Source organism: Bos javanicus, chromosome 5 (genome assembly GCF_032452875.1).
Source record: "Bos javanicus breed banteng chromosome 5, ARS-OSU_banteng_1.0, whole genome shotgun sequence".
Taxonomy (NCBI): Eukaryota; Metazoa; Chordata; class Mammalia; order Artiodactyla; family Bovidae; genus Bos; species Bos javanicus.
In genome coordinates this window covers 117,058,542-117,069,590 of record NC_083872.1, presented here as the reverse complement: position 1 = coordinate 117,069,590, position 11,049 = coordinate 117,058,542, and the positions used below count along the sequence as shown (strand labels likewise).

At 50.0% G+C, this 11,049-nt stretch overlaps 1 protein-coding gene across 1 annotated transcript; it reads left to right on the top strand.

Annotated features, from left to right (window-relative positions):
- The first annotated feature begins 947 nt into the window (after nucleotides 1-947).
- On the top strand, nucleotides 948-9,512 carry LOC133248534 (polycystin family receptor for egg jelly-like). The gene has a single exon (XM_061418860.1). The coding sequence runs from the start codon at nucleotides 1,016-1,018 to the stop codon at nucleotides 8,033-8,035; it is 7,020 nt and encodes a 2,339-aa protein (XP_061274844.1). The 5' UTR covers nucleotides 948-1,015; the 3' UTR covers nucleotides 8,036-9,512.
- Nucleotides 9,513-11,049: the final 1,537 nt, after the last annotated feature.

Genomic DNA, 11,049 nt, shown 5'->3' with positions numbered 1-11,049 from the left:
GATGAGACGGTTGGATGGCATCACCGACTCAATGGATATGGGTTTGGGTAGACTCCAGCAGTTGCTGATGGACAGGGAGGCCTGGTGTGCTGCTGTTCATGGGGTCGCAAAGAGTCAGACAGGACTGAGCAACTGAACTGAACTGAACTGAAATGAAATGAATGAAAAAAAAAACAAATGCCACGTAGACGATAAGCTTGAGAAGGCCAGTGCTGCGATCTTATACTTCATTCCATTGCCTTTACCTACGTATACTGTGATATAACTGACATATAATATGGCTATTTTTTTAAACAGCCAAAAGAGAATTCAAATCAAAGGTTGTCACAAAAGACAAACACATTTCATAATGACAATAGGGCCAATTCAACAGAAAGACAAAATCACAATTGTGTGTCTACCTAATAAATAGACCTCCAAATATAGGAAGCAAAAGTGAACAGAATTACAGAATGAAATAGACAATTCCACGGTTACAGTAGGAGAGATTATCATCTTCTCTCAGCAACTGCTAGAACTAGAAAAAACTGCAGGAAAGATATAGATCTAAGGAACAGCACCACCCTTCTTGACTTGACTCCCAAACAGAGGACAGTAGAATACACATTCTTTTCAAGTGACATGGAACACACAGATGGACGCAAGACAGACCACACGGTAGATTTACACAAGTCTCAACTCGTTCAAAAAGGTAAAGGATCGCACAGAATAGTCTGTGACCATAACAACACTGAATTACAAATCAATAACTGTGAGGATTTTTACAGAAACTCTAAGAATCTGTAAGTGAAAGTGTAACTTGAATTGACAGGTCAGAGCCAAAGAGGGGAGATTAAACGACTGATTTCCTGGGCCACAGGAACCCCACTGACCACGCTGACCCCAGGCCACCGAGGCCCCAGAATCCCACGCCCGCCGTGACCCCGGCCCGCGCCCCAGCCGCCCCGCGCCCGACGCGCCGTGTCCGTTGGCCCTCCGCCCTGCGCCTCCGACGCAGCTCGCACCGGGCGCTGCCATGGGGCCCGGGCCGGCTCTCCTGCTCCTGGGCCTGGGCCTGGGCCTGGGCTGTGGGCCCGGCCGCCCGCCTCCGCCCCCGGCTCCCGCGCAGGCGCCTGGCTCGCCGTCCCGAGACCGCCCCATCCCGACGCCCGCCGCGGCCCGAAGTGCCGCGTCCGAGACCCGGGCCCTCGTCCAGGCGCGGCGGCCGGAGGCCGCGCTCCGCTCGGTCAGGGCCTCCCGGGACCCCGGGGAGCGGGGCGCAGGCTTTGGCGGCCTTGGGGCCGGCCGCGCCCGCGTCAGCCTCCGGGCCCGCGCGGCCCCGGGCGGCGGCATCTTCCTGAGCGGCCGCCGCGGCCTCTGCCTGCCGGCCGGGCGGCCCCCGAGCCTCGTGCCGCGCTGCCTCCGCGCGCACGTCCAGCTGCGCGCCCGCCGCGCCCCCGCCGCCGCGCCCGCGCCGGTGGACCTGCAGCTGTCCGCGCCCGGCGGCCGGCTCTCCCTGCGCTGGCTGTCCCGCCTGCCGCGCTCGCTCGGGCCTCTGGAGTGGACCTTCCGCCTCGGGCTGCTCGGGCCCGCGGCCGCCGAGAGCCGCGTGTTGCCCCGTCGGGCTCTGCACCGCGGCCGGCGGTCCTACCCGGGATTCGTGGCCCGAACCGAGTGTCCCACGGACCGGCCCACCCCGGTCGTCTTAGAAGCTGTCAGCCCGAACAGCTCAGAACCCACTGAGTCCTCCGTGTCCTGTCAGGTAGTCAATAAAAAGGTCTGTAAATTGGACCGCGTGCGAATAAATAGGAACGACGATAAACCAGTGCGACTGACCAGGGACATGGGAGACACCTTCAATGCAACAGTCATCCTCTTCTGTCCCATCCAGGAGTACTATTATTGGGGTTGGTCTATCTATTCCGTTCCTTATGTAGGGGCCGTGCCTGACTGGACTAAACCTCTGAAAAAGCCACCGGTCAAGTTTAGTAGAGGTTTCTTCGTGGTGACTATACCCCCATATTCTATACCTTGGGGGGTGTATCTGTTTAATTTCTCGGTGGTTGTCAGAACACGGGATCCCCAGGTTCCAGGGAAGAACGACTCAGACCGCATCTATGTCGTCATTTTTAGACGTCCCCTGAATGCTGTTATTTCAGGGCCTTCCAACATCACAATTAATTTCACAGATGGGGTGACTCTCAATGGAAATATGTCTTCTGATCCAGAGGAAACAGACCCTCTAGAGAAAGAGAGGCTTAAGTTTCTCTGGTACTGTACCACAAACCCAAGAAACTATGATGGAAAAAAAATAACAGTGATAAGCAAGGAAGTTTGTCTCCCAGAGCAGGTTGATCTCAAGTGGACATGGGCTTCTGGTCCTATTCTCACACTTTCTCCAGAAACACTTCAAGGCGGCCGTGTATATTTTTTCAGACTGGTGATCCAGAAGACCGGCAGGTCAGCCTTTGCTGATGCAACGGTGCACGTGCTTCAAGGAGAGCCGGTAGCAAGCATTTCATGCATTGAAAATTGTGACCAGGTTCTGGTTTTATCAGAGAGATTCTCGTTGTCTCTGGATTGCACAGGTTGTACAGCAGGCCGAGATGTCTATCGGTGGTCCATTCTGACGTCTTCAGGTCAGGAGGTGCTATTTGACTGGACGGGGCAAACTTCAACAGGACGGAATGGTGCTTATGTGTCTATAAAAGCTTTTGCTTTCTGGAATTTCAGGGAAGATAAGTTTTGGATTTCTCTAAATGCAGCAACTTGGAGTGGAGTCACCTTGGTCTTAAGATATCCTTTCATTATTCACCATGTCCGTATAACCACAGACTGCAAAATTGTTCCAGAAAAAGGAATTTCCTTCATTACTCAGTTTGTTGTCATTTGTACTCATTTCAAGCATAAGAACATTGTTCTTACATATAAAATAATAGTTCCTGATGTACATGGTTTTGGTGAGATCAGTTCTTTGAAAGAGAATAACTTTGGATCCATCCTGTATTTGGGAAAGAATTCCACATCGCCCCCTTCCTTTCTCCCTGTTGGTGTGTTGGACAGTCATTATGCCTTGAAAATAATTGCTCAGGCATATAATACCTCTCTGGGAGCTTTTTCTCAGGTGAACTTGTATGCCACTGTGCGGCCTCCCACTGACGTAAAGTCATCACCAACTGTGCTGGAGGAGTTATCCAACTTCACCGTGGGACCAAATTCCTCCCTGTCTACTTTGCTTCAACAGCAGGATTTTCTAAATGCAAGTTATTTAATATACATAGTAGCTTCTGTCTTGAATAGCATGAAAACTGACGCAAGTCTTCAAGCTGACAAAATTAAACTCCGAGAACACCTTTTCAATCAGACACTCATTCTTCCTATAAACACTCTGGTGAATATTAGCCAGGTGGTCATGACTATTACTAAATTAACAGAGAAAACCTCTGAGATCAGTGCATTCTCTCAAAAACTGGCCACAGTGAGGACTTGGCAAGCAAGCCAAGCCCTCCAAGATAGTCATCAGAGAGATAAGAGCATTTCTTCTGAGCAAATAGAAAGTGTGTGCACTGGAATATTAACAACCTTGTCTAACATCCTGAAACTGCTGGTTCATTATGAAGTCTTTGAAGAGCCTTTCCACGTGGTTGAATCTCTAGCAGACACGGTATTGGCTGTGAAAGTGCCGGAGAATGAGACCACTGCCTTGAGGACCTCCAACTTTAAAATGTATGTCAAGAAAACCGAAAAGTGGAATGTTACCAAGTTCTTCAGCACCCAGAAGCACTGTCAGAATTGTTTTTATCCCAGCCTAAATGTGAACAGCGTTCCTAGTCTGCCTGCCAGCGCTCCGATTTCCACGATGTTTTGTGAATTTGCGGATGACCCTTTCCCTTGGCTAAATTATGGGGAAAACATTTTGACCCAGGTGGTTGGATTCCGAATGACAGGAGTGGAGGCCACAGGTGACGTGATTGAGATCCCACCTGATGCAGTGGAAGTGTACCTCATCAGGAAAAACCTGAGCTTTGGAACTTTTAATCTCACGGTGGGACCCAGCTCAGAGCCTTATGCAGTGGATGAATCTGCGACAAAGACGACAGGGGCGTTTAGCTTTGTTGTGGACAGTACCGCAGGCAGGGACGTGTTGATCCACATCATGACAGACGTGTCCGTCTTGTTCACGGTGTCTGTGTACGCAGGCCGTGAGATCACACCCAACTCTTTTATGACCAGCTACCTGGTGCCCCATAAAATCCCTCCGATTGCCAACGAGAGTGACCTGTTTGACCCGAAGTGTGCAGTGAAGGAGGCCCGAGTGGTCTGCCTCCCCGAGGCCCTGGTGCAGGTCATAGCTCAGCGAACCGATTCCTCTGAGTGCACCGTCGCTGTGGTTCTACAGGCACCTCGTTTCATCCTAAAACCCAATAACAAGTTGGTGAGAATTTCTGTTTTCAGCATTACGTGCTTGAATATGTTTGGGATCCAGAGCGATTGGAGAGAAGATACCTGCGTTGTGGGAGAGAAGACTACTTGGCAAAGAGTGCACTGTATCTGCAAGAACCCACGGCGGGCCAAACGGCAGCTGGATATAATCAAACAGGCCAACCTTCGCCTGCATACCCACTATTTGACAGCCAAGGTGATCGTGGTCCCTAACTCTGTGGATCTACAACTGGAGGCAGTCAAGAACGTCACCCAAAACCCTGTGACCCTCTTCACGGTACTTCTCATTATGCTGTTGTACTTGATCCTTGCGTTCTGGGCCTTGCACAGAGATGAAATGGACCAGTATCTTAGGGAACATGTGATAGTTCTCCTTGATAACGATCCTTATGATAATGTGTGTTATCTAGTCACTGTTTTTACAGGAAGCCGTTGTGGTTCTGGGACCAGGGCCAATGTCTTTATCCAACTGCATGGAACCGAAGGTAGCAGCGATGTGCACTGTTTAAGCCATCCACAATTTAGGACTCTCTACCGAGGAAGCATCTGCACTTTCCTCCTAGCGACGAAAAAGGACTTGGGTGACATCCATTCCCTCCGTGTGTGGCACAACAACGAGGGCAGGTCCCCTGAATGGTATTTAAGTAGAATCAAAGTGGAGAATCTGTTCAGCAGACACATCTGGCTCTTCATGTGCCGAGAATGGTTTTCTATCGAATCCTCTTTGGACCGAACCTTCCAAGTAATGCCCCCAGATAAGCCTCTCAAGAAAATGGACTTTTTCCTTATAGATATAAATTATAAACTAGGGAGAAACCACTTGTGGTTCTCCGTTTTTTCTGGTGTCATTTCTACACCATTCAATAGGCTCCAGAGGCTGTCCTGTTGTTTAGCCATGTTGCTGTCCACGCTTCTGTGTAATATTATGTTCTTTAATCTAGAGAAGGAGATCGAAGCAGAGCCACAAGAGCAGAGGTACATCAGGTCGATGGTGATCGGACTGGAAAGTGCCTTTATTACCCTCCCTGTGCAACTAGTGATCACATATTTGTTCATCTATTCCCAGAGGAGACCTCTTATATCTCTACATGAGATCACTCCTCGGAAGCATCCTTTGAAGCCAGCTGCTAATGAACACTGGGAAGAACGGCTGGGAAAGTGGCATGCTTATGAAATTGACAAAGCACACTCCCAGGAGCCTGAGAAGTCTAATAGATATCCTAAACCCAAGTCTTCTCTCAAGGTCACCTCTAAAGGACAGCCCCCGCCCAAGCAAGCAGAAAGCAAGGTCTCTGGTACCCAAAGGAAGATGTCAGGCACCCAAAGCAAGGTCTCCAGGCCCCAAAGAGATGTCTCCAGTACACAAAGAAAAGTCTCCAGCACCCCAAGAAAGGTCACCGACACCCCAAGAAAAGCCTCCAGCACCCAAAGAAAAACCTCTAAAGCCCAGGAAAAGAATAAAAACACCAATAACCCAAATGTTGAAGACAATCAAAGCATTTCTTTTGAGGATCTGCCTCCCCAGCCAGGTTCACGAGCCCTCAAAGAGAAGCCCAGGATTGTCCTGCCTCGGTGCTGTATTAGTGTCGCCTGGCTCTTGGTTTTTCTTACCTGTGCATTATCCTCCTACTTCATCATATTTTATGGACTGACTTACGGCCTCGAAAAATCAATAGCATGGTTGTTTGCATCGTTTTGTGCATTCACTCTGTCAGTCTTTCTCGTGCAGCCATCTAAAATCATACTTATGTCAGGCTACAGAACAAGTACAGCCAAGTATTCAAAGAACCTTTCATGGATCAGCAACTATCACTTCACTGAGATCAAGTTGCAAAACCTCTGGAAGGACCCAGAAGAAATGGACAGACGCCACCAGTTTGTCATGGAGCTCCGAAACTCAAGGATGTACCAGCCTCTCACCCAAGATGAAATCACAATATTCCAAAGAAAGAAGAGGATCAAGAGAAGAGCTTTCCTGTTCCTTATTTACATCCTCACTCACTTCATCTTTCTGGCTCTCTTGCTGAGCCTAGTCGCTGTCCTACGCCCCACTGAGAGCTTTTACTATAATCAGTTTATTCGGGACCAGTTCTCTGTGGATCTGGCAGGCGTGACCAGGCTGGAAGACATCTATCAGTGGCTGAACAGGGTGCTGTTGCCTCTGCTCCACAATGACCCGAATCCCACGATTTTCCCTGACAGCTCCTCTAAAATCCTTGGCTTGCCACTCATGAGGCAGGTGAGGGCGCAACCTGGAGAGAGAATGTGTCTGCCGGCCAAGAAATTTGTGGAGGGCAGCCTCAAAGGAGAGATTCGCTGTCACCCCGAATATGGCATTGATCCAGAAGACACAAAAAACTACTCTGGGTCATGGAATAGAGTTAGTAAGCGGGACACTGACAAGACGACCAGAGGGTTTACTTATAGGCCTCCGGAGAAGAGGTGGGCGTACTCTTCCTATGGGCTGCTGCACACCTATGGCTCAGGAGGATACACCTTCTATTTTTTTCCAGCAGAGCAGCAGTTTAATTCCACACTGAGGCTCAGCGAACTCCAGAAAAGCCACTGGCTGGATGAGAAGACGTGGTCTGTGATTGTGGAATTGACCACCTTCAATCCAGACATCAGTCTCCTCTGCAGCATCTCGGTCATCTTTGAGGTCTCTCAGTTAGGTGTTGTGAACACTAGCCTGAATGCGCACTCCTTCTTGCTCACTCATTTGAACAGAAAATACCCAGAAGAAATCTACTTGTATGTGGCCATCTACCTTTTCTTTCTTGCCTATATTGCTGACGAAGTCAATGTCATCACGGATGAAAGGACTGCCTACGTGAAAAGTGTATATAATTTGCTCAACTTTGCTCTAAAATGTATCTTTACCTTGTGGATCATACTCTTTTTCAGGAAGCACTTCTTGGCCATCGGTGTAGTTCGGGCTTACTGGTCGAACCCTGAGGATTTCATTCCCTTTCATGCAGTGGCTCAAGTAGATCACACCATGAGGGTGATTTTGGGTTTCCTGGTATTTCTGACGATCCTGAAGACACTCCGGTATTCCAGGGTCTTTTACAATGTGCGTCTGGCTCAGAGGGCCATTCAGACTGCCCTTCCTGGCATCTGCCACATGGCATTGGTGGTGTCCGTGTATTTCTTTGTCTTCATGGCATTTGGGTACTTGGTGTTCGGGCAGCACGAGTGGAACTACAGTGACATGATCCACGCCACCCAGACAATATTTTCCTACTGTGTCTCAGCTTTTGAGAACACGGAATTTTTCAATAACCGGGTTCTCGGGGTCCTCTTCCTCTCATCTTTCATGCTGGTGATGATCTGCATATTGATCAACTTATTTCGTGCTGTGATTTTGTCAGCCTATGAGGAAATGAAGCAGCCCGTGTATGAGGAGCCCTCAGAAGAAGTGGAAGCCATGACTTATCTGTGTCGGTGCCTACAATCTGCTTTTTGCTGCCTGTGCTTCAAGCCCAGGGCAGAAGATGATCCCAGGTTCTTCATCAACATGGTGTACGGGCAGCCAGAGAAGAACAGCCGCCACTACCTGGGGCTGAAGACCAGAAACATTAATGGGAAGAAAATGGTTTACCTCGTCGTGTGATCCATGGCAGTGTCAAGGCCCACAGGCAGGTTCCTCCAAAGGCTCGGTTTCTGGGGTCGAGGGGCGTTTCATGGCTCAGTTGTGTTTCCCACCTGTATTCTTCACAGTGCACCCCGCATCTGGACGTGTCTGCAGCGGAGGCCTCCAAGCTTGGAACTTGAAAGGCGGGTCAAGGGCAGCATGGCCTCTGCGGAGAGAGGAGGGCGACCATCTGTGAGTTCCGGGTTCATTTCCCTTTTACTTAGAAGCTGCTGTCTTTGGCACCGACTGCAGTTTAGAGGGTTAGAGACCTAGATTTGGGGGAGGGAGCTGAAAGGGCCCCCAACCTCATCTCAGCTTGTCAGAAGCAGCAGGTGAATGCTCCTGCTGTCCCGGTCCCCCTGTCCCCGAGGCTGGGAGGCCAGGGCTAGTGGTTGGGGGCAGAGCCCAGGTCCTTCGGCCCTGCTGGCCCTTCCCTTTGCTGATGGGGCTGCAGAGCCTCCCTGCCTCCTTACCCCCACCACACACACTCCAGCTGGGCAGGGCTGGAGGGGCCTCATGAGGGGTCCCAGGAGTGGCCCTTGTGCCTGGAAATGGAGGGATGTGGACCAGGGTGCAGCAATCTGAAGTTTCCCATGTGCTCTTAAGGCCACTGCAAGTTACAGATGTACAACTTAGTAACATGTTTCTGTCTATGAAACATGCCTTTTCTGAAACAACAAGTTATGTGTTTATGCTGAGGGGTTCACACTGAAAGGTCGTAAATATGCCATGTACCGTGTGTTACCATATATACTTCTAGGATTTGGGCTTTTGGTTATTGTTGGCCTGGTGGATTGTTTATAACACATGAGTTAGGAAAATGATGTAGCAGCTCCTTTATTTTCAGCCTAAAGCATGTTCCTTTACGTAGATGTCACTTTAAGCTTGATGTGAATTAAATGTATGATGTTTCCTGAGGCCTGCAGTGATTTCTGTGATAGGCGTAGGTACACAGCTGGCGCCTGCCCTCCACATCCAGTGCAGCAAAGGGGAACGACCCACAGGTGGTGGCTGCTTTTCCCAGGTGTTTGCCACTCATCACCCCTGGAGAATGGAATGGCTACCCACTCCAGTTTTGGCCTGGAGAATTCCATGGACAGAGGAGCCTGCAGGCTACAGACCACGGGGTCACACAGAGTTGCACAGGACTAACACTTTCAGTTCACTTGGCACCCGGAGGTGCTGATCTGCACTGCGTGGCCACGGCACCTCACACCTTGGCAGGTGTGGGCACATGCACAGGTATAGGCCTCCATCCCTTCCTCCCTGTTGTGGGGGCAGTCTTCATCAGGTGAGTAAACGAAGGAGCTTTGTGACTTGCCCAAGGCCACCCAACAGTTAAGAGTCAGAAGCTCAGTTCTGGGTTTTCTATCTACCCTGGCGGGAAGTCCCAGGTGTGCCCAGGTTCTGATCCACTGTTCCGAGTGAAGTTCACGTTCATGGTTAGCACCTCCCATTAGCACAGGACTTCTGAACTAGTTGAGAGCGTGGAAAACTGGGGCTAACTCTTTATATTGGGTTCCGGTCAGGCGCACTCGCCCATGGAACACAGAATTGTAGAGTGTAAGCCCTGGCGATGTGGGCCAGGAACTGTGGGCCAGGCCCCCCTTAGAGGCTGGGAAGACCCATGGCAGATAAGGCAGTCTCAGGTGCTCTTTGGGGGAGGGTGGGGAGCGCCCAGACATTCTTCCCAAATTTAGGCATCAGCTCAAGTCTCCACCCCTTCTGATGTTGTGGGAGGCCCAGGGTCACCCTATTTGGGCTCCCTCCCCTGGAAATAAGCCCCCAAGTCAGCACTGCATCTCATGATTTGGAGGTGCGACAGAGTCAGAAAGGCACCGCCCAAGTGGGCAGTCCAGGAACAAGGCTGGGGATGGGAAGCCATCTGAGACAGGACCAGGGACAGCAGCTGAATGCCCCGGGGAGAGAGGACTCTCCACTTCTGGCTTCAGTGAGAAGTCTAGCAGATTTGCAGGGGTGTTCCCATGTGTACTGGGAACGAAGGGAGTGCCAGGGGCCTTCCAGTGTCAGAAAGCAATGACACGTATTCTTATAGTTTAGAAATCTCAGAGATGCCAACTGTAACATTGTCACCGTGGAAATTATTAAAGGGAAACCTCACTAAAATGGAGTTGGGAGGCCAGATGCGGGGTCTCATGCATACCCCACTCAAGTCAACACAGATCCCAACTGGAAGAGAGGTACTGGCAGGAAGTGATGCAGGAGGAAGAAAGATTTTCTCCTTGCCTGGCAACTGCATAGCCAATGAGAGGCTGTCACAGCTCAGCCAGTGAAAAGCTATCATAACAGCCCCTCCCAGCTACCCCTTCTCTATTAAAGATCTCTTTTCTTTGTTCTACCAGACTTACTTGTCCCAAACTGCAATTCATTGCTGCTCCTGAATGAATCCATTTTTCTGGTAAAAATAACTGGCTGTTTTATTGTTTTAGGTTAACATCTGGGAAATAAAGTAATGAGAAAACTATAAATTCAGGTTTCTCCAGAAGGTCGTTTTCCTGGAACATGGCGTCAATTTCTAAAGGAATCTTTTAAGATGCCTTTATTCTTACCACATTTCCAGGCACAGGGCAGGCGCTTTTCAGAAGAAGTTGGAGGCAGTTATTCATGCCTCCTGAGTGTGCATTGCCCAGGAAAACAAGATAGATGTTCTTGGGTTTGTTTTTCACTCAGAGGAGTGGAGCAAGCTTTGTATGCAGAGAGGTGGCACCATCTGAAGCTACATGTCCTTCACCTACCTCAAACTGTTGTGTTAATTAAGAAGACTTGTATTTGTAAGGCCTGCTTCTGTGTGTATATTATACTCTTCAGTTCAGTTCAGTCGCTCAGTCATGTCCGACTCTTTGTGGCCCCATGAACCGCAGCACGCCAGGCCTCTCTGTCCATCACCAACTCCCGGAGTTCACCCAAACCCATATCCATTGAGTCAGTGATGCCAACCAACCATCTCATCCTCTGTCGTCCCCTTCTCCTGC